This window comes from Macrobrachium nipponense, chromosome 34 (assembly GCF_015104395.2).
Source record: "Macrobrachium nipponense isolate FS-2020 chromosome 34, ASM1510439v2, whole genome shotgun sequence".
Classification (NCBI taxonomy): domain Eukaryota; kingdom Metazoa; phylum Arthropoda; class Malacostraca; order Decapoda; family Palaemonidae; genus Macrobrachium; species Macrobrachium nipponense.
Genome location: NC_061095.1, coordinates 19,450,875 through 19,475,053, shown reverse-complemented (window position 1 = coordinate 19,475,053; position 24,179 = coordinate 19,450,875). Strand labels below are relative to the sequence as shown.

The window sequence follows — 24,179 nt, the reverse complement described above, 5'->3', positions numbered from 1 at the left end:
AAAATTAAAAGAAAGAAAACAATATAGTAGGAGAAAAAATCCAGGAGTGTACGACTAACCCGAAGGAAAGTCTACCACTCAAAGCTAGTCAGAGGCCGATACTAAGAGCCGGGACTAGGGTCTGGAAAGAAGAAGCCTACATAAGGTAAAAGACATGCATGCATGACAAACCTGAGTAGGCAGTACCCTAAGTAAAACGGATGAATAATATAGAGCCGTACATAGATAAGGGGATGTTCTAGGTATGGGAGACCAGGAACGAACCCACCATGAGGCAGAAACCATGTGCCATGCTTCCGACCCCGAGTACGTATTTATACCTAAAAAACGGCAAATACTGTCTCAGGGCCGGAAAAAACCAACTAACCATAATTACTGAGTACTTAACTTAGCTGCTGCGATAGCTGCACGCTCCATTATAGATAAATCCAACGAAAGGGCACAAAAAACACAGAGAGAAAAATAGCACGTGTGACTCGTGTGCGCTAACTGAAAAGGATGGCCACCAGAGGCGCAGCAGTCCGGCAGCATGGGGTGGAGTAGTAGTAGTACGAGCCGCTCACTCTGTGGGTCGGCTCTCCTCTTGGAGGGTTTTTGTAGTGGGAGATTTCTATTGGCATTTGGCTCGTGGTAGTGGTCTCACTCGCCTAGTGTTCATACCGACACCCTTTTGGAGGGTGAGCGAGTCAGTTATACTGACCTTTTTCTTATTTTATTTATTCTCTGGTATGTGTTAGTACATTTACCCTAGAAATATAGATTAAAGGATATTTCGCTGGCGACACGAGCCAATCGCCCAGAAATAGATTTTCCTTACGTCAAAATCCCTTTTCTGGGTGATTGGCTCGTGTCGCCCTATGAAACCCACCCTGTTTTCTTTTACCCACCCTGCAGGACAAGATGTTCATAGATAATGGATGGACCGCTAGGGGCGCTGCTGTCCGTGGCGTCGGTAGTAGTAGTAGTAGCGGCCGCATCACCCTTTAGTATCAGCTCTCTCTGGTGGGGATTTTATGTTGGAAGGTCTAAATGGTGAATGACTCGTGGTAGTGATCCCACTCGCCTATATTCTCATACCAACACTTCTTTTATAGAGCGAGCGAGTCAGTTTTACTGACATTTACTTAATTTTGTTTTTCTCTGGTAATTTTAGATTAATTTTACCTAGAAATAATGATCTTAAGGATACTTTCATAGGGCGACACGAGCCAATCACCCAGAAATAGATTTTTCCTACGTCAAAATCCCTTAATTAATCATTAACTCTAATACACAAACAAACAAAAAAACCTTCCAATCGTTTGTTTACATTCAGCTCTTACGAGTACCGAACGAACGCCAAGCAATCACTTTTCCTAGGACACAGTAAGCCATAAATTTTCATTAGTATCTCTCTTCAACTAATGAAACTACCAAACAGTATAATAACCATTCATTTCTATTCTTTATTCTATCTTTACTTAATGGAGATACCGAGTTATACTGACAGCTATAATGAAACATATACGTAACATAATATTAAAAAAGATGAAGAATTCTAAAAAATTTGTTGGCTTCGATGATAGCAGTCTGATTTATTTTATATTTTATGATATCTAATTCACAATTTTTTTATTAAATGTATTGCATGTACTCATTTCAAATAATTATAAAGTAACCATTAACTATAATAAACAAACAAAAAAAGCTTCCAAACTTCTGTTTACATCCAGCACTTACAAGTATCGAACGATCGCCAAGCAATCACTTTTCCTAGTACACAGTAAGCCATAAATTTTCATTATCTCGCTTCAACTACTGAAACTACCAAACAGTATAATAACCATTCATTTCTATTCTTTATTCTATCTTTACCTAATATTTTTTTTATTAAATGTATTGCATGAAAAAGTTTTTCAATTTACAGCATCCTTTTACCAATAGAATACTCAAAGCACATGGGGTAGATGCTGACCAATAGGAGGTGACTAGCATCAGGAACCAATGGGAGAGTGGGAGGATGGTGACGAGTTTACTCAGTTGGCGGCGCGGGAGTTTTAAAATTGTTCTCGGTGGTCCGGGCAAATCTCGGGACTTTACAGCAACAACCTTTCGTAACTTGAGCAATTTTCGTATGTAGAGCCGTAAAATTTTTCGTATTTGCTTTCGTATGTCGAGTTTTTTGTAAGTTGAGCCTTTCATATGTCGAGGTACCACTGTACATGTAACAAACAAATTATTGCAGTGTAGACTAATACATAATTACCTTATCATATATCTTTGGAGCATCAAATCGTTGACCTTTGGAGAGCAATTCTTCATATCCTATATCTATTAAAACACCATGTCGATCTAGCAGAGTCCAAGATAAACCACCAACCATAACATCTAATGCCAGTAAAGTTTCCATTTCCTACAATTAAGAAAAAGAATTAATACAACATTACTGATTAGTGATACTAATCTTACTTGATTAGGATTATTTATGGTGGCATGCAATAGTATGTTTGTTCCGAATCGTTTTTCAACTTCTATTCTTCCAAAGCTGATGATTAATATTTCTAAAAATACATGAATACCTACTATATGAAAGTTTTACATCCACTTAAAAATGAATAATTGCTTTAAAAATGCCTTTCATCTAACAATAATAAATATTCAAGGCCTCCTTACAACTCAATTTATATCACAGAAAAAGTTTTTATGGTTACATACTGATATACTGCAAATAAAATTAAAAAAGAACCAGTTTTGAATATTTTTTTCCAAGAAACTAAAAAACAAAGCTGAACTTTTCGGCTGTTTGTAAGTGATGAGTTCTACTCTAAGCGAGAGATATAGTCCAAAAGATCCATTACTTTAAAATGCCTACAAGATCTTTTCTTAATGACAGATCACAAGAAATTCCTAAGTTAACAGAGAAAGAGAAGCTACACCGATTAATTTACAAGATTGCACATTACCCAATAGCACATACAAGGGAATTAAGTCTTTGTACAGAATACATATTCAAGCAAGTCCAAAAGAACACTTTACTAAACCATCTTATAGAAAAGAAGAGACACCAATAGATTTTGCCAAGCTTTCGATAAAACCAAATCAGAAATATTTTGTTTATTGGTACAACGAATTCTCAATTCACCAGGCTAATTCAGCTAAACTCGATAACCTCTTTGTACAATGTCCTCCCTATTTTCTACATTTGTCTCATACTTTAACAAACAAAGCTAAGAAGTTTGTACATTCTTCTACCAATATGTTCAAGTATGTGAGAATATGAAGACAACAAAATTCCATATAGTATTCACACTATGGTTCCTTTACTATTAATGATTTAGGGCATGTTACGTCACTGGGGAACGTCACTGGGGAACCAGTTTAGTTTATGCTATTTATACTGAATAAGAAGTGTAAAAAGGCCAATGTAAATGGTTCAAAAGGAACAACTAAATCACAAAGGGAAAATAAATAAATCTTTAGCACATGTGACATACCTCATTGGTGACATGTCCAAAGCAAATTTATTTTAAGAAAACTACAAAAAATTAATTATTTTCTGTTTTATTTTCATTTTACCTCATAATATCATGGAAACTTACTTATACGCATTTGTGTATGCATATGTTTACTTCTAGAGGTGGCATTTCATCAATGCTGACATCAATGTTTTGCTTTTTTTTTTCCAGCGAGAAAAATGTTTATGATTTTTATGTATGGGCAGTCCCCGGGTTACGACGGGGGTTCCGTTCTTGTAACGCGTTGTAACCCGAAAATCGTCGTAAGCCGGAACATGGTAAAAAATCCTAAGAAAACCTTACTTTTAATGCTTTGGGTGCATTCAAAACTATGTAAACTGCATTCTTATTGCATTTGTGATAAAAAAAAAACCTTCAAATATTGGTTATTTTGCAGTTTTGGTGTCATATTTCTTCTGCCAGATCAGCGTTGTAGGCGTCGTAACCCTGGAACATGCGTCGTAACCCTGGAACATGCGTCGTGACCCAGGAAATAATTTCTGATGAATATAATTGAAAAGCGCCTTAACCTCGGAACGTCGTAAGCCGAACCCGTCTTAACCCGGGGACTGCCTTATACTTATTCTGTTTAGTTATAATAAAGCTCTTGAAGAGGCCTGGTGGAAGGCAAAATTATTGAGCTACTAGTCTTTTTATTTTCTTTTCTCCCGTGGACTATATTGACATCTCATCTTCTTGTTATATAGATTATATTTATAGAAAATGTCCACGCGTAGTCTTCAAGCCTTCCTTAATCTTTGTCCAGGATTACGACAGTTAGTGTTTAACTACAAGATATCATTACTATGTGCTCATAGGAAGAAAACACAGTTCAAGTTTTTAAGAAATTGCTACGAAAAATGTGTTATCCCAAATTTTTGAAAATTTAAGTGGAAACAGTTTTGGAAACTTGGAAAACAAAATAATAAAATTACACACTGATAACGCCAAAATAGAAAACAGACAATGTTTCAGAAAAACCAATGGCATTAAAGCTGAATTGCTACTAAGTATACCACAAAACTTTGTACATATTTTTACTTGGGTATAAAATCACTTAAGAAGGGAAATACAGAAGGTAAGAAGTCTTCACACCAGAAAATTATCAAACCTTATTTCCCATTCTCCATGGAATAATTATGGAAAAATGATACTGTTAGTATACAATAAAGTTTTGTACGTACATACTTACCTGGCAGATATATACTTAGCTTACGTCTCTGACGTCACGACAGAATTCAAAACTCGCGGCACACGCGACAGGTAGGTCAGGTGATCTACCTTACCCGCCGCTGGGTGGCGGGTGTAAGAACCAAACCCACTTTCTTGTCAGATTTTCTCTTCCACCTGTCTCCTGAGGGGAGGCTGGGCGGGCCATCAATCGTATATATCTGCCAGGTAAGTATGTACAAAACTTTATTGTATATGTACGTACTAACAATATCATTTTTGTACATGAACTTTCCTGTCAGATATATACTTAGCTGATTGACACCCTTGGTGGAGGGAAAGAGACACTCTAGTACAAAGAAAGGGGAAACAACACATGTTATAGGATATAAAAGCCTTGTTTCTTACCTGTTTTAGGCAGAAGACTGCATAGTTACTGTCTATTATTAGTCTGCGTTGCCTAAAGAGCTACAGCGAGGGAGTGACCTACAGCTGAAAAGACTCTTTGGGTCTACCAATGGGAACTGTATCCGCTTACTTGGTAGAATCCAGTTAGGATCTTGTCAAAGGGGATCTGCCCACTTATATGACAGAACCTGTCCACTACCATTGCAATGAGCTCAAGCACAACTCAGATCACCTAACCAAAGTGCTAATTGTTAGTAATACGACTTGAAAGAGATGCCTACCTGCATCCTCTTCCATACAACCATAAAAACACAAAATCAAAAACCAAAGGGGAAATAATTAAAAAGGATATGCTTCCGCTCCCTGCCCCAGCACTGAATCCGCTGATACGTATGGGCCTAACCCAAAGCACTTCTCATACGAATTTTCACGTCTCTAAGGTAGTGGTTGGCGAAGACCGAGTCGCATCTCCAAAAAGTCGCTTTCATGAGATTCTGTAGCGACATATTCATCTTGAAAGCCAACGACGTGGCGATGGCCCTCACTTCATGAGCCTTGACTTTCAGGATCTTATAATGGTCTTGATCGCATGCCACATGAGCTTCCTTTATTAAGTTCCTAATAAAGAATGCCAGAGCATTTTTTGACAAAGGCCTACTGGGATCTCTTACAGAACACCAGAGGTTGTCCATATTGCCCTTAAGTTTTTTCTTTCTCTGGAGATAAAACTTAAGGCTTCTTATACGGCAAAGAGTCCTCTCTGTTTCTACTCCAACGAGGGAGGATAAGCCTTTTACCTCAAAACTCCTGAGCCAAGGAGTGGAGGGGTTTTCGTTCTTGGCTAAGAAAGAAGGAAGAAAGGAACAAATCACGGAGTCTCCTTTGAATCCTACACTTCCTTCTAAGGCTTGCAACTCACTTACTCTCTTAGCCAAAGCCAAAGCCATGAGAAACAGGGACTTCATCGTTAGGTCTCTAAATGAGGCTGATTGAGGTGGTTCAAATCTTGATGACCTCAGGAAAAGCAAGACTAAATCGAGATTCCAGCTTGGTGTCAAATTAGAGACTTTCCTAGTTGTCTCAAAAGATCTTATCAGGTCATGGAGATCTTTATCTTCCGAGATGTTCAATCCCCTGTGCCTGAACACTGAGGCTAGCATGCTTCTATAACCCTTTACGGTTGAGACCGCCAGACCGCATTTTTCCCTCAGGAAAAAGAGGAAGTCTGCTATTTGGGTCACAGAGGTACTGGAGGAGGAAAGCTTCTGATTCCTGCACCAACGTTGAAAGACATCCCACTTCGACTGGTAGACCCTGATGGTAGAAGGTCTTCTTGCAGTGGCAATAGCCCTTGCAGTCTTTGCCGAAAAACCCTTCGCTCTGACAAGACTTTTGACAGTCTGAATCCAGTCAGATTGAGAGTGGGGAGGTTCTTGTGATACCTGTCGAAGTGGGGCTGTTTGAGCAAATCGATCCTTAGTGGCAGGGATCTTGGAATGTCTACTAACCATTCCAGTACCTCAGTGAACCAGTCTTGGGCGGGCCAGAATGGAGCTATCAATGTCATTCTTGCCCCTTCCAATGCTGCAAATTTTCTTAGTGACTCTCCCAGAATCTTGAAAGGAGGGAATGCATAAAGGTCTAGATGCTTCCAGTCCAGCAGAAAAGCATCTATCGCTACTGCTCTCGGGTCTGACATCGGGGAGCAGTAAAGGTCTATCCTCGCGTTCTTGGAGGTCGCGAATAGATCCAAGTGAGGTCTGCCCCACGTCTTCCACAGCTCCTGGCACACGTCCGAGTGAAGAGTCCACTCTGAGGGAAGGACTTGGTTTTTCCTGCTCAGAAGGGCGGCCCTAACGTTCCTTTCTCCCTGCACGAATCTGGTGAGGAGTCTTATCCTCCTTTCCTCCGACCACAGTAAAAGTTTCCTTCCTGTTTCGTACAGGGAGAAGGAGTGCGTCCCCCCTTGCTTCCTGATGTATGCCAGGGCTGTGGTGTTGTCTGAGTTGATCTGAACCCGGACGAGGGACTCGAAGGCTTTTAGGGCTAGCCAAACTGCCATCAACTCCTTTTTGTTGATGTGCCAGGACACCTGTTCCCCCTCCCAGGTGCCTGACACTTCCCTTGAACCAAGCGTCGCTCCCCAACCTGTGTCCGACGCGTCGGAAAACAACACTAAGTTGGGGTTCGGCATGTGCAGGGATAGACCTTCCACGAAGCGAAGAGGGTCTGCCCACCAGAGAAGATCCTTCTTTATCTCCTTCGAGATCTTGAAGAGGAACTCTAGATCTTGAGACAGGCGGTTCCAGTTCTGGTTCAAAAAGAACTTTAGTGGTCTCAGGTGCAACCTTCCTAGAGAAACTAATTGCTTCAGCGAGGAGAGCGTCCCCAACAGACTCATCCACTCCCTTGCTGTGCATACATCTTTCTCTAGAAAGGTTGCGACCTTCTCGGAACATCGAGTTATCCTTTCTGGAGAGGGATACGCCCGAAAATCCGAAGAAACCATCCGAATCCCCAGATAAATCCCATCTTGGCTGGGGATTAACTGAGATTTTTCGAAGTTCACTAATAGTCCCAGAGAACTTGCCAGGGTCAAAGTCTTGTGAAGGTCCTCCAGACATCTTCTTTCGATTTGGCTCTGATAAGCCAGTCGTCCAAATAGAGGTAAACCCTCATTCCCTCCAAATGTAGCCATTGTGCTACATTTTTCATGAGCCCCGTAAAAACTTGGGGGGCTGTAGAGAGGCCGAAGCACAAGGCCCTGAATTGGAAAACGTTTCCTTTCCACATGAACCTTAAGAATTTCCATGAAGAAGGATGGATCGGCACGTGGAAGTAAGCGTCCTGAAGATCTAGGGACACCATCCAGTCCCCCGGGCGAATAGCTGCTAAAACTGAAGATGTTGTCTCCATGGCGAACTTTCTCTTCTTCACGAAGACGTTCAGGGCGCTTCCATCCAGAACCGGTCTCCATCCTCCTGAGGTTTCGGGAACTAGGAAGAGGCGGTTGTAAAAACCCGCAGAACGAGGCTCTTTCACTAGCTCTATAGCTTCCTTCTCCAGCATAAGCTCTACTGCTAGAGCAAGGGCTTGGTTCATGTGAGGGTCTTTGTACTTGGCCACCAACTCCCTTGGGGTTGTGGTCAAGGGAGGTCTTGAAATGAAGGGAATGAGGTACCCCTTCCTGACGATTGAGAGGGACCAGTTGTCCGCCCCCTTCTGGGCCCAGATGTCTGAGAATCTCAGTAGTCTGGCACCTACTGTAGTCTGGAGGACTTGGGTGCTACTTTTTCGATCTAATGGATCGAGAGAAGGTCCTTCCTCTCTTAGGAGGTCTTGTTCCTCTAGAGGAGGAGGAACGGGAGGGAGGGCCTCTCGAAAGGGCTCCTGCCTTGCGGGTTGTCTCCTTCTTGGGTTTTTGTTCTTGAAGGATGTACGAGACATCCTAGCTGACTGAGCTAACATATCTTGCGTGGCCTTCGCTGAGAGGGCACTCGAGATGTCTTGTATAATCTTCTTAGGAAACAGCTGAGGCGAGAGCTGTGCATATAACAGAGAGGCTCTCTGCGCGTGAGAAACCGCTTTAGTTAGAAAAGAGCAGTACACCGCCCTCTTCTTGATAACTCCCGCTCCGAAAAGAGAAGCTACCTCGCCAGAACCGTCTCTCACTGCCTTGTCCATACAAGACAGGACACAATGTAGATCCTCAGGTGAAAGGGACTCCTGGGATTGAGTCTTCTTCGCTAAAACTCCCAGGGACCAGTCCAAGAAGTTAAATACTTCAAGGACCCGGAACATTCCCTTCAGAAGGTGGTCCAACTCACTCATTCCCCACGTCGTCTTAGCTGAAAGAAGAGCCGAGCGACGAGCGGAATCCACCAACGAAGAGAAGTACAAGTCCGTGGGGGAGGGAAGAACCAGGCCCAAAGGCTCCCCTGACTCGTACCAAAAGCCCATCTTTCCCGTCAGCTTGGAAGGCGGGAAAGAAAAAACAGTCTTTCCTTTCTCTTCCTTGGACACCAACCAATCCCCAAAACCTTTAAGGGCCTTCTTCATCGAGATGGTGGGCTTCATTTTCACGTATGAAGAAGTTTTTGTTGTCTTAGAAGTCGAAAACAATGAAGGAGGTGAAGGAGGAGCAACAGTAGAAAGGGCGTTTCCAAATTCTTGTAACAGGAGGTCCGTAAGCCTCTTGTATGAAGAGACCGAAGAATCCTTCGCCAACTCTTCATCCGTTGCCTCTTGATCCTCTTCAACCGAAGACCCATGAACATTCTTGGAAGGGAAGGCCATCCTTTCAGAAGAAGGGCGCTTATCCGGGGAAAAGAGCTTGCCTGGAGGAGAGCTTCTTTCTAGGAGAGGCCTACTAGTAGGCGGCGGCTGCTTGGACTCTAAATCCTTGTCCGAGACGCCTGCCAGAAAGGCCTGTCAGGAGAGAGGCTCTCAGGCGAAGAGCGCCTACCAGAGGGTAGCGCCTACTAGTCTCCGGGCGCCAAAACTGTCCAGAGGAGAGAGCTACTGAGACGAGCGCAATGCTCGCAGATCGGTGCCTACTAGGTTCTGGCATATAGGCTGGGCGTAGTTTCTCGGCGTCTGCCAAGAGGAGAGAGGGTCTCTGGCGAAGAGCGAATGTTAGGGGAAAAGCGCCTACCAGGCTCCAAGCGCCTGTCCAAGGGAGAGCGGCTGCCTGGAGAAGAGCGTCTGCTTGGAGAGGGGCGCCTACAAAACTCCTGGTGTTTACTAGGCTCCTGGCGCTGCCAGGCTATTGACACCTGCCAGGAGGAGAACGGATCCTTGGTGAAGAGCCCCTGCTTGAAGAGAAACGCCTGTCCTGTTCCAGGTGTCTGACTCTGGACGAGCGGCTATCTGGAGAAGAGCACCTGCTCAACAAGAGAAGCTTCCCAGGCTCTTGGCACCTGCTCAGGGGCGAAAAGCACCTACTCGGAGAGTAGTCCCTATCAGGCTCTTGATCGATCGAAGATATCCACAAGGTCTCTCTTAGACTTCTTCACCGGGAGCGAGACGTCCTTCCTACAGTGAGAACTCCCTGCCAAGGAGTCCGCCAGAGCTGAAATCTGCGCCTGCAAACCAGCTAAGATACGCGCCGGAGATCTCTCGAAAGCCTCTACTGGGGACGAGGCTTGAGGGTGAAAAGGAGGGTGAAAAAGAGAAGCACTGGCGCAAAAGTTCTTTCTTGGCTCGATCCTAGGCAGCCTGGGAACGTACAACAGGATCTGCCGAGAGGACGCCTGACCGGTGCGGGTTCTCCCTAACCTTCCTGCGGCTGTTGACTTTCCTCCTCCACTGGGTCTGGGAGTCTGGAAGGGGTCTAGGCCTGGAAGCATTAGTGAGCCGGTGCATATGGGTCTGGGAGTCTGGAAGGGGTCTAGGCCTGGAAGCATTAGTGAGCCGGTCAGATGCACCCTCCACTGCACTAGGGGCACTGCACAATTCACTCACACTATCACTCTTACCTTCTAATGAGCGTATTTTGCTCTCCATGCTACGAATCGTGGCCCTCATGGAGGCCACCTCCGAAGGCGTATCTTCAGGTTCGATGCCGGGTAGCAGCAGGGCTGAAACAGGAGATAGGTACTAACTCTACAACAGGGTTCTCTACTTCAAGTTCGCTAATGCGAGATCTACTGGAGCTTCTTGAAGAAGCCTTACGGACCCTATCTTTCTCTAACTTCCTTAAATAGGAAGAAAGAGACTTCCATCCATCTTCATCCAATCTTTCACACTCCTTACACGGGTTATTGAAAGAACATTCATTTCTTCTACATCCCATACATACATTGTGAGGATCTACCGATGCTTTAGGTAGCCTCACCTTACATTCACTCACAGAGCACACTCTAAACATGGTAGATTTTTTAACATCAGAATCAGCCATCACAAGAAAAATCCAGAGAAAAATCCAAAAAACCAGTCCACAATCGTGTATGCCAAGCCAAAGGATAAGGTACTTCACCAAAAATGTCAGTCCAAAGAATCCAGGCAACGAGAAACAAATCCAACTATCGTGAGGACCTGACAACAGGTGTTGTCAGGACCGGCGACAGAGAAAATCTGACAAGAAAGTGGGTTTGGTTCTTACACCCGCCACCCAGCGGCGGATCACCTGACCTACCTGTCGCGTGTGCTGCGAGTTTTGAATTCTGTCGTGACGTCAGAGACGTAAGCTAAGTATATATCTGACAGGAAAGTTCATGTACAAAAAGCAATAATGTACTTAATCATTCATCTAAAATCCTCTCCAACAACAAGAGAACAGCACTCGAATTAGGAATGAAATTGAATAATCCTTTAAAGAAACCAGACATACTTAAAATACAGAAGACCTTTGAAGAAAAAGAAAAACAATCACCAAAAAGAAGACAATGACAAGACTAATTTTAGCCTAAGGAATAGTGTACAATGCTTATATTAAACAAGTTGATTGCTGAATTTATATTCAGTGAAAAGCTGTGGTTCATAGTATAATTGGTTTGCTATAACTAACTTACAAGATGTTGCAAAAGACTTGACATTTTTCAACCTTATTTCTGTACTACCATTAGGACAAGTGAGTTTGGCTATAACAGTATCTAATGAGAAGACAAAAAGGTCCTGCTCAATTATCATTGCTTAGAAAGTCTTATTAAAAGGTTATGAACACATATCTTTCTCTTGATTCTGTTTTAAACAATTTCTTGAATACTTGGATAAAAATTAGTTGCTTTATACAAGTTATCAATGTTACATACATATTCCTGTTCCTTTAACATGATACATTCATTAAACTGTTTATCATTAAAGAACAAAATTAATAATCCATGTTCTTCCCTAAGCAAAATGTAAACTAAGCCCTTTTCTAATAATCATTTGATTCTCAATTAACATAGGAAAGGAGTACAATGACATTAGGAAATTTGTGGTCTTAGTGTTGAGAGGTATAACTAAAATAATTCTGTCATAGAGTACTTTGGCACTTATTAAGTTATAGTACATAAAGACATCTACTAATGGTGTACAATGCTTTTTCAATTACATAAAATTTAATAATGTCTTGTAACTCTTTTGGAATGATTAGTGTTTGGCTCAAAATACCTTTGTAAGCAAGTAAGACAGCATTGAGCATGTCTTTATGTCCCAGTAACATCACTAAACTTTCTAGTGCAAAGGTATTTAAAAAGTTTATGTTTTCTAAATTATTCAGTTCCTTTGTTACATTCTGATTAACTTGATGTATAAAAACCATCATTTTTTCTATTTTTCTGCATTTTGATTGTGAGAGGCAATACTTTATTTACTATAACTGTCCCCCTCACAGCTGCCCACTTTTCTAGTCTGTCTATTCTTTCCTTTTCATGTTCTACATTTGCTTCTGTTGCTACACCAAAAAATTTATTGAAAGCAGTTCCAATGAAGGGTAAGAGGGATCTTTTTGACCTTGTGCCTAGCATCTTTTTGATGTTGTGACTGAACTTTTCCAGTAACAAAGCACTGCAAGAATAGACTTTATCAGTTTCACAACATACATCATACTTATAATATTTTCAGTCCAACACTAATTATATATATGTATAGACACATATATAACCCTTTCTTTTTCTTAGATTATACCTTGTTGTAATCAGATTTTCTACAATATTTTCATTTCTTATGTTATCTATATCTTTAGTAGACCATTGATCTGTTTTTACTACCTTTACATGATTCCAGTGGACTACCCTTTCCTTTAGTCCACTTTCATTAATTACTCTACAGTGGAACCTCGACATACGAAAGTTCCAACTTACGAAAAATTCAAGTTACGAAAGAAAATACGAAGATTTTTTTGCCTCTGCATACGAAAATAATTCAGGTTACGAAAGGGTGTTACTGTGAAGTCCCGAGATTCGCCCAGACCACTGAGAACAATTTTAAAACTTGCGCGCTGCCAACTGAGTAGACTCGCCACCATCCTCCCGCTCTCCCATTGGTTCCTGATGCTAGTCACCGCCGTAAGATCCTGCTCTTCTATTGGTCAGCATCTACCCCATCATGCTCTACGTAAAGGCGTCATTAAGCCACTCTATAGCAGCATCGTTATCGTACACACGCGGAATTCGTTCGTTCACATATACGATTTCATTTGTTAAATGTAAATACTTGTTAGTGAATTCGCTTTGTACTTTATCGTGTTGTGTGTGAACTTAATTAGTACATATCTTAATTATGTATAGTCATGGGTCCCAAGAAAGTTGCTGAAGTTCATGGAAAGAAGAAGATGCTTTCTAAGGAGACAAAGATGGAGATAATCAGTTGAGTGGTGTGATCGCTAAGGAATACGGCCGAAATCCGTCGACGATAGGCATCATCCTTAAGCAGAAGGAAGCCCTCAAAGCAGCTACACCTTCCAAGGGCGTGACTATTTTGTCCAACAAGAGGAGCCATGTGCATGATGAGATGGAGAGGCTGCTTCTTGTATGGATAAAAGACAAAGAAATCGCTGGCGATATGATAACCAAAATGGCAATCTGCCACAAGGCCAGCGCTATTTTCGGCAACTTGATTGCCCAGGCCGAAGACGACGGAGGAGAAGGGACATCGACGCCAACCCCAGACTTCAAGGCTTCTCATGAGTGGTTTGAAAAATTCCGGAAACGGACTGGCATCCATTCGGTGGTGCGGCATGGGGAGGCTGCCATCTCGGACACGAAAGCAGCCGAAGCCTTTATTAGGACGTTCGACGAGATGACAATCAAAGAAGGCTACAGTTCTCAGCAAGTCTTCAACTGTGACGAGACTGGCCTTTTTTGGAAAAAAAATGCCTCATTGGACATACATCATGGAGGAAGAAAAGAAGCTACCCGGGCATAAGCCTATGAAAGACAGGCTTACGCTCGCACTTGTTCCAACGCCAGTGGGGATTGTAAGGTGAAGCCCATACTGTCTGTGTCAGTTCTGGACGAGGGATCCGTTTGGGTCGGAGCTTCAGTTTTCTAGAAGAAGCAGAAACCAGTTTCTGGTTTGCAATTGGGTGCCACCAATGATACTTGTCCTGTGAAAGATCTTAGCTTGTGCAGGAGATTCATCAGAAGATCACCAGTGGAAATAGGTAAATCTTCTGCCAATTGTTCCAATCTATGGACATCGCATCTGTGGAGTAAGTTAGAGGGTCCAGGTTGGGTGCCACGTAACATGGTAGTTTGTGGTTGGATTCTGTGGCGAATAGGTCTACTTGAAGGTCCAGGCTTTGATTGCAAATCCACCGGAATGACTTCCTGTCCAGGGACCACTCCGATCCCAGTGGAGTTGTTCTGGAAAGTGCGTCTGCGATAACATTCTTTACTCCTGCCAGGTGAATTGCTGACAGGTGCCAATGATTTTTCACCGCCAATGAGAATATCGCAATCAATATGTGATTTAGTTTGCTTGACCTGGAGCCTCCTCTGTTTATGCAGTGTACCACCACTAGGCTGTCCGAGGTAGTACTACTCTCACATGATTGATCCTGGCCGGAGCCAGTCGTTTTAAGGTCAGGAAAACTGCCATAGCTTCTAGAACATTGATAGGGAACTGGCGGAACATATCCATGTTCCCTGTACTTTCTTGTATTGTGAATATCCTACCCAGCCGCTCAGTGATGCGTCCATGAGGATGGTTAGAGACGGCGGAGGGAATTGCAGCGGTACTGACTTGGCCAGGTGGAATTATTGAGATCTTGTCCCTGAGATTGATATTGGTTCTCTTTCTCTAGACTTGATTGATGTCCTTCAATCTGGCTTTTAATAGGGCGTCTGTTACTGACGCGAACTGCAGCGAACCTAGGATTCTCTCTTGGGTACGCCGAGACGCCTTCTTGTTCTTGAGGAACTGTTTTGTAGCCGCTGCTATCTCCTTGGCCTTCTTGGGTGGAAGAGATAGCTTGTGTCTTATTAGGTCCCATTGGATCCCCCGCCATTGGAAGCGGGAAGCCAGAACAAGCCAAGATTTTTCCCTGTTTATCTGGAAGCCCAGAAATCTCAAGAATTTTATCACTCTGGCTGTTGATTTGCGGCACTCTTCGACGCTGGCTGCCAAAATGAGCCAGTCATCTAGGTAGGCTACTAACATAACCTCTTGAGTTCTTAGTTCTTGAACTATCGTCTCTTCTAGTTTTGTGAATATCCTGGGCGCGATGTTGAGCCTGAAAGGCATGACTCTGAATGAGTAAGCCTTGTTTCCTAGCCTGAAGCCTAGGTACGGAGAGAAGTTCCTCGCTATTGGAACATGATAGTAAGCGTCTGTAAGTTCTATAGAGGTGGTGACGGCCCCACGGGGAAGTAAGGTCCGCACCTGCAAGACTGTCAACATGCGGAACTTGTTGCAATGAATGTATGAGTTGAGACGGGACAAGTCCAGAATCACTCTTCTTTTGTCCGAGTCCTTCTTTGGGACACTGAGCAGACGTCCTTGAAACTCTAGTCGTTTCACTTTTTATGGCCTTCTTCTGCAGGAGACCTTTGGTATAGTCCATAAGGTCTGCCGTTGGTATCTGATAAAATTTGATTGGTGGAGTGGCCCTTTCTCCCATTTCCACCCCAGACCTTTTGAGACTACTATACTGTGGGCCCATGGACTGAAGCTCCAATGGTCCCGGAAGAGATAATCTCCCTCCTACCTGCAGGCTCTCACTGACTGGTTGCAGGTCTGTTACCTCTACCTCCTTGGAAGCCTCTACCCCTTGGTCCGCCTCGTACCGGGAAGCCACCAATCTCGGCTGCTACTTCTGCATGTCGTTGTGGCTGCGAAATAGATCCTTGCTTCATAAGCGGGGTAAAGGCTGTTAGAGGTCATTATAGCTGTGGAGGTTGAAGGCTGTTGGGCTGGCGGAATTTGTAGTAAACAAACTGTTGCTGCGGATGAGCCTTAGATGTCGAAGGCTTACCGACTTGTGAAACTGGGACCGCTTGTACGACCGTTAGAGGACGGGAGGCCTGGTAAGGATTGAATCTCCTTGTCCTCTTCTTGGGTCTGGTTTGTTGTCCGGGGGTCTCAATTTTCCGTTTGAAGGGGAGTCCCCGATGGACCCGGGAGGCTCTGGTTGGCTCTGGCTGCTTCTCGAGAGACGTTGTTAACCTCGTCTTCCGGGAACAAGTTTTCTCCCCATATTGAGGATTTTATCAGCCTATTAGGTTCATGCCTTATCGAGGCACCCGCCAGGACATACTTCCTACAAGCTCGTCTTGCCATCGCAAAGTCGTAGAGGTCCGACTGGAAAGTCTGTAGTAGACCTTTCGTCACGACCCGGAACACCTGTTCGTCAAGGTAAGTAGAGGCTACCAACTCCACCGTAGTGACAGAGTTGATAGATCTTCCTAGACTTGATCTTGCTTCAAATTCCACCTTGATTAAATGGTCCGGAATTTTAGGCAGCTTCTCGGAAAATAGAGTGGAAGCGCAATCCAGGTCAAGTTTACCTGCTGTAAACGTGGCCGGAGCATTGTTCCAAAACTCCCTACCTGCGGGGAAGAGAAGAGAGGTAGCCTCTGTCCCCTTTAGTACCGGTAGGGGTTTGTCCTCTGCTGCCGCTTGTAGGGTTAGTTCCGCTACCTTGTCTGTACTGGGCGACGGAACGTTGGCTGGGGTCACAAACATGGTGTAGGTACCCTTGTGTGGCGTCAACTCAGTGTTGACGCAATCCCAGTCGGAGAGAGTGCAAACCCAATGCTTGGGCTTGGTCCCTAGGGAAGATCACTGTCTCCTTCAGGACCTTGTCTATTCTGACTAGCGTGTGTTCCACTAGTCTGACAAATCCAAGAAAAAGAAATTGGAGACCCTCCGGGAAGAACTCAAAGCCCTCCAACGGACGGGTTCCGCACCCTTCAATTGTTAACTTCTCATCCGAGAATAGGGCATGTAAAGCTAACCGCCACGGGCTGTTCTTATCAAATGGCGGTAGTTTTGACGCATCCGGCACTGACATAGCCAGCGCCGGGGATCCGGAGTGGAGAAATCTGGTCAGCATACCTTCCAGGGGCCTGATCCTCTCAGCCAGAGATGTTATTGCCTGGCTGGAGGTGTCAGAGCCCACGGCGAGTCGTAATGACTCAAACCTCTCATCAACCGCTTCCCTAACCTTCGACATTAGAAGGTTAGCGAGGGTCTCATGGTCGGGTCTAGACTCCGTCGCCTTGGATCTGGCGGACTTGGCTCTCGACCCCTTAGGGGGGAGAGAATCCTTGGCAGCAGGCGACTTAGCAGACTAAGTCGACGGCCGAGGGGCCGGAGATGACTCAGTTGCCACTGACGGAGCTGGTTTGGATCCCTTCAGAAGGGAATTTCCCCAAAGCTTAGCCTACTCAAAGTCTCATCTCTCATTGTCATAAGTAATGCCAGTGGAACAAGCTGAAGCGGCGGATCAGGGGAAGATAATTCCTCTATCTGAACCTGCCCGCCTCTATTGGGGGGAGCGTAGCTCCTAGCCCGAACCCGTAGCCGGGGCGGACAACTGGGGAGAGAGACCACCGAGCGGCGGAGCTGTGTAAATGCACAATCCAGAGCGATATCAGCCGGCTGGTGCGGTACCAGACCGCTATAAGGCCGGCAGAGCTATCCACAGGGAGACATAAGGGTTACGTATAATACCAGTAACCCCACCGCTCCCACTACTCTCTTCCCTACTTAAGTGAAAACTCGAGCGGTCGTTCATCGAGAAAGAGAGAGGGGACTCTCTCCTCTCCCGTGATAAATGCGATAGGCTACTAGTAGCCTAACAATTTTACATGTACAATATGCTAAAATTACGCAGAGATAGGCACGAACACACTCTTAAGAAGCTGGGGGGGTGGGCCAGAGGCTAGAATATAAACAAATCAATCTTTCTTTAAAACCCCAGAGGACATCATGAGCGCATTAGGCCTTCCTCCAAACCAATCCTAAATTGGTCGGTTAAAATTAAGCACGTAATATGAAATACATCACTGATGATTGTATGGAATACTCAAAAAATCATAAATGTGCATAAACAATACAATATACAATAAACAATATAATATGCAATACCATAATGAGGTATCATGGAAGAGTTGCAAGAGGAACATAAGATGTAAGAAAAATACCCAGCATAGGTCTAGCCTAACTCTCTGAGATCACTATGGATCCGGTCAGGTAGGCCAGATAAACCTCCAAGGACATCCTGGCGTGGACGGTGGGCACTCAACCAAACCCTCCATACTCGAAATTTTCAATCTGGTCAGGTAGGGAGGATAGGTCCAACAGTATGACATGAGAGATACTCTCTATCCTTGATATCCTCCCCGTTAGCACCGTAGCATGGACGGGGGGAGAGGTAAGGGTATAGGGGTAGGGGCATCTAGCCTACCTTCCAAAGCCTAATCTAGGCCTGGTCGGTTAAGCTAGAGAAGGAAGCAACTCCTCCAACCTCTTGTGATATGAAAATCATAAATGTGCATAAAAAATATAATAGTATACAATAAACAATATAATATACAATGCAATAATGAGGTATCATGGAAGAGTTGCAGGAGGAACATAAGGTGTAAGGAAAATACCCAGCATGGATCTAACCTAACTCTCCGAGATCACTATGGATCCAGTCAGGTAGGTCAGATAAACCTCCAAGGATGTCATAGCGTGGACGGTGGGCACTCAACCAAACCCTCCATACTCGAAATTTTCTATCTGGATGGGTAGGGAGGATAGGTCCAACAGTATGACAAGAGAGATACTCTCTATCCTTGATATCCTCCCCGTTAGCACTGTAGCGAGGACAGGGGGAGAGGTACGGGAATAGGGGTAGGGGCACCTAGCCTACCTTCCAAACCTAATCTAGGCGTGGTCGGTTAAGCTAGGGAAAGAAAGCAACTCATCCAACCTCTTCAGTGATATAAAATCATGAACGTGCGTAAATCAAAAACCTGTCTGGTTCGCATTAAAACAATAACATATGCACGTCTTGTATCGGCAGAGAGAGAGAGAGGACTCCCTCCTCTACGATGATAAATATGATAGGCTAGCTAGTAGCCCTAAAAGGCACATATATGATATGAAATATAAAATTAACATAAAAATAAGAATAAAATAAAGGAAATAACCTATAATAATGACGCACGTGTCTGATGATGCACTCAAATGGCAAATAAACTAGCAGCACCCCAGTACGTTTTTTAAGGGACCGAAGGCTAAAAATGGAATGCATCGTAACCATACGAATTACGAAAACACAATTTGGAATACTCAAGTTGGATTGAAGAAGCAGAGTTCCCCGGAAGACGTAGCTTCGGCAATTTAAGGCACCAAGGGAGCAATTGAAGACGTGTGCGATCATCACAAAGTCTAGTTACAGGAATGTAGATGGCGCGCGGGTCGGGTGGTAGTAGCAAGAGCGAGAGCGAGGTAGGGGGAGTAATCTTCGTAACGGCTCTCGCCGTGGGAGGGATTATGGAAAGGAATCTTCTAATTGGCAGAAGACCTGTGAGTACTAGTGGCTTTCACTCGCCTTGTACTTTAGACCCGACACCCTCTGGATGCTCGCACAAGGGTAGTAACCTCAGCATACCATGCTAGCTTTTTTCTCTGGTATATCTAGAATCTATTTATACTTAGAAAAGTGAGCAACAGGATTTTTCACCAGCAGACACAGGTCAAACCCAGAAAAGAAAATTCTTTGACATTAGTCTGGTCACCATAGAGCTCTGGATAGATCATACATAGGAATCCTTGAGGACTCAACAGTGACTACCAAAAATAGGTTTTCCCTATGTCAAAACCTGTTTTTTATTTATTTTAGGAGGGACTACAAAAACTGGGAGGATTTTTTTACCACGACATGGCTAATAATAAATACAATAGGTTTGTTGTGACAAACTGCAGCTTAAGAATTATTCAGAGTGATAGTCTACAATTCTGAAGGAACTAATGGAGAAAACTAGCCTTATTCTAGTCTATGTATAAACTTTAATCTAAGAAACTCACCCTAATAATCTGAGGGTCAACTTTGGGCTTCACAAGTTTTTTAAAAATTACAATTTTTGACTGTACTAATTCCTCTTCTTTTAGTGTTTGAGTGGGCTCCTCATTTAATACTTTTTCACAAATATTTTCCACATTTTTCAAACCAAATCCATCTATATTTAAAAGCTGTGATACATTTTGAAAGATGCCAAGTTGTGATCTTCCTTTTATCAGTTTCTTTGCCATCCCTTTTGTTATCTTAAATTCAGAAAAGTCTTCTTCTGAAGAATGATTTAAAATTTCCAATATTCTTTGTGTTTCTTCTGCAGAGTAACTGAACTCATATTGCGTTAAATCATACACCTTAGTTTGCTTTCTTCTGTGTTCTTTGGTGGAAAAGCCATGATTCTGCAGAACCTGGAAGAAATCATACAATTTTATAAGCAAAAGAGCTCTGGTCATTTCAACACAAAACCATTAATTTACAATAGCCTAATCTACAGTAACAGTATCTACACAATATTAGAACAGCCAATCCCCTTCCTTTCACCCTGTCTTCATATGTTTGTATCGGCTCCCAGAGACCCTCCAGTAGTGAAAACTGTCCATTCTCTATGTCTGTAACAAATGCATACAATCTTGCTCTTCAGAAATTTTTAAAATATTGTCACTGACACTTTAACTCATTAATTCGTCAATGTTCAAAACCATTTGCCTTATTATCTTTCTTGAAGATGGGTGATGATAATTACATACTGCATTTATATTTTTTAACTTGTCTGTTTTCTTTTCACACAGCCTTTGGAGACCTTTTCCAAGTTCTGTGTTTGTCATCCAGTATTTCTTTTTTCAAGTTCAGTGTTTGCCTTTCAATAGCCATCCTGTTCACTCATTTTTGCAGCTGATTATCCACCTGATGTGTATTATTAGGTTGTTTGGTTTGCAAAATGTTAATATACTGCATTTGTATAAGGTGAGTTCAGCTTACAAGCCCATATTTTTGTTATCTTGTTTGCACTTCATTAAAATATGTATGGATTCACTTTAAGATTACAAACTCATACCAATTAACTATTGTGGAGGATTGAATCTTTTGTGTTGCCAAATTCTTCAGTTAGAGAGAGAGAGAGAGAGAGAGAGAGAGAGAGAGAGAGAGAGAGAGAGAGAGAGAGAGAGAGCGGTGGTTGGTGGAGCAGTAGCTTGTGATAGAAACAACTGTGAGTGTAATAGAGGTAGTTGTTTATTTTTTGGTTTGTTTTTGTAGTTTAGTACGATAGTGAGTGTTTTGAGTGAGTGCTTCTTTTGGTTCTCGCTGCAGCAGAAAGTGAATGTGTTTTTGGCAGCCTGAATTTATTTATCTTTTTTGGATTATCTTTGTCTTGATTTAACACTAAGTACTTTTGTTTTTCAGTGTGGATGTGAGTGATAGGGTTAGGTTGTGATTGTTTGTTATTTATTTGTTTATTTAGTTAGTTTTGAATATTAGTGATGGTTGAGGTTTCTTTACAGGACCGCAGTTCCTCCTTAACCTTCCTCTATATACAGCGCTCACCAGCTAAGCTGTAGATAAAGGGTTATTGTCCCCTTGTATCCCAGCATATAGCACTGGTTTGCGGACTATTGCGTGGACTCGGAATGAACCTTGATTATTGTAACCAAGAATATAAGATTGATCTTGATGATGACGACTATGGCTGGACCTTGGAATTGAGAGTGGAATTGTTCTTGGAGGATTGACATTCCTGAAGTTGACGACTGGAACGAATTTGGATTGATATTGACTGCAGAAAATACGATTGACGTGTAAGTACCGTTGGCCCCGGTACTGCGGCTCAAGTGCCATAGTTGGAATGCTGGGGGCACTGTTTGCCTATAAGGCCGCTTATATGTGTCATATAATCTTGGGTTGAGTTCGTTTATGTTAGGTTGTGGGTTTGCTTGGTTATAGGTTTTTAAGTGTTATATGTTAGGAAATATAGTATTAAGGTATTTGAGTAGTTTAAATATCCTTTTACCCAACATGCCTTAACATAGGTGTATGGGGGGCTTTGGGCTAAAACCACTGAAATTTTAGGGCCAGCACTGAAAAAGGCAGTAAAACTAATACAGGTCCCAATGTATCACACATCTCCTGTACTCATTTTCCACTGGCTTGTCATCTATGAAACTCATGGCACTGCATTAGCACCATATCATCTGAAAAGTTCAGCTTTAACTTTAAGAACACTGTCTTTTTAGATTTGTAATTCACTTACTGCCTATACTCTGTTTTTTTCCATCTGTCCACCAGCGTGAGGTGTTCGCGTATGGTAACACTGCGTCCCGGGCTTTAGATAGTTACATTCAGCTTACATTAAACAAATTTGAAGTCTCTAGAACAATATTTAGATTTATGGTGAATTTAAAAAAAAAAACTTTTTCATTCCCTCTGCGCGACGATTCTCGGCTGCAAATCTCCAAAATGCGTACGTCGCATTCTCCTAATATTTGCTCCTTTTCATATTAGGCATTTTATAGTTTTATATATGAAAATGTGTGCAATGTCATGCAGAATACAACAAAAAATATTTAAAGGTTGTAGCTTTTCTCATTTTTGAAATATTTGCATATAAATCACGATAAATAGAAAAAAACTACATTCGGTCAACTTTGACTTAACCGAAATGGTCGAAAAATGCAATTGTAAGATAAAACTCTTACAGTCTAGTAATATTCAGTCATTTATCTTCACTTTAAAACAAATTCGAAGTCTCAAGAACAATATTTAGATTTATGGTCAATTTTTGAAAAAAAAACTTTTTCTTTCCCTCCGCGCACCAATTCGCGGCCGCAAATCTCCGAAATGCATACGCTGCATTCTCCTAATATTTGCTCATTTTCATATTAGGCATTTTATAGAGTTTCATATATGAAAATGTGTGCGCAATTTCATGCAGAATACAACAAAAAAATATTTGAGGGTTGTAGCTTTTCTCATTTTCGATATATTTGCATATAAAAAAAATATATAAAAATTTCAACATTCTGTCAAATTTAACTCGTCCGAAATGGTCAAAAACTGCAATTCTAAGCTAAAACTCTTACAGTATCGTAATATTCAATAATTTGTCTTCATTTGAAACAAATTGGAAGTCTATAGAACAATATTTAGATTTACGGTGAATTTTTGAAAAAAAAAATTTTTACGTCCGCGTGTTACGTATTCATGCATCATCTTGTGATAATATTTTTTCTGAGTTGCTTTGATGGTTTTACAATGTGTTACATATCAAAATGATTGCAATTTAGTGTACAATACAATGAAAAAAAAGTAACTCGTTAGCTTTAACCGTTTTCCACACCGCGATTTGAATACAATTATATATGAAATTTTTTGGGCGCTATCATATATCGTATTATTTATATATAATAATGATATTTTTTTTCATTTCTGATGGTTGCATACTAAACTTCAGGCAATGACAAAAAAAGGAGCCAAAAATGAACTCTTAATCTTGAAAACGGAGAGCGCTGTGATTTTTTGAAAAAATTATTTTTTCCACTTTCGTGCTCACTCCCAGACCGGCCTGGCATACGGGAGACAATTTCGATTATACCGCTTCGGCGTAAGAGGGTTAACATTGTCCAAAGCTAGCTTGAGGACATCATTTAAGAACCAGGAGACCGTTCGAGGTCTATCTATTGGTCAAAGTCTAGCACAAGCCCTAGGAATAGAGGAAATACGAATCTGTAAGATCACTATTAAATCCAAATTGGAATATTTTCTTTAGTGCCAATTTGGTTGTAGTAATAGTACTAGCTGCTAATCCTTTCTCGAACAAGGTTCTGAAGAAGGTTATCACCAGATTCGTCGTCATGGTTTGTGCTCCTGTGTCTTTCAAAAAGGTGGCTAGCTTCTTCACTGCTGAATCATATTGACGCAGTGTTGATTCTCGTTTATCTGATTCTAGGAACTGGATGTTTTGAGGATCAATGTTGGGATCTTTCTGTGCCGCAAACTTCATGAAGTCCATAAAGTTAGGGCTTTCTGAATTCCTGAGGAAGTGGACACAGTCCGCGTTTGTACCAACTGCGTCAGTTTGGGATTGGGAATCCGTCGGGGACGGAGTCCCATTCCACTAGTAGAGGGAACCAATTGCTCTTGGGCCAGTAGGGCGCTACTAGTGCAATCTGACCTTT

At 42.5% G+C, this 24,179-nt stretch overlaps 1 protein-coding gene across 1 annotated transcript; it reads right to left on the bottom strand.

Moving 5' to 3' along the window:
• Positions 1-2,215: 2,215 nt before the first annotated feature.
• LOC135207956 (transcription elongation factor, mitochondrial-like) lies at positions 2,216-20,477 on the bottom strand. The gene is made up of 2 exons (XM_064239976.1): positions 20,022-20,477; positions 2,216-2,392 (listed from the first exon to the last, which is right to left on the bottom strand). Exons 1-2 carry the CDS (start codon positions 20,460-20,462, stop codon positions 2,231-2,233), a joined length of 603 nt encoding a protein of 200 aa, XP_064096046.1. The 5' UTR covers positions 20,463-20,477; the 3' UTR covers positions 2,216-2,230.
• Positions 20,478-24,179: the final 3,702 nt, after the last annotated feature.

What these genes read in the sequence shown, in the direction of transcription:
- LOC135207956 (XM_064239976.1), bottom strand. Translation starts at nt 20,462, where the DNA reads ATGACCAGAGCTCTTTTGCTTATAAAATTGTATGATTTCTTCCAGGTT. An exon ending in TTGACCCTCAGATTATTAGG is followed by an intron (nt 2,393 to 20,021) that starts GTGAGTTTCTTA and finishes TCTTAATTGTAG; the next exon opens with GAAATGGAAACTTTACTGGC.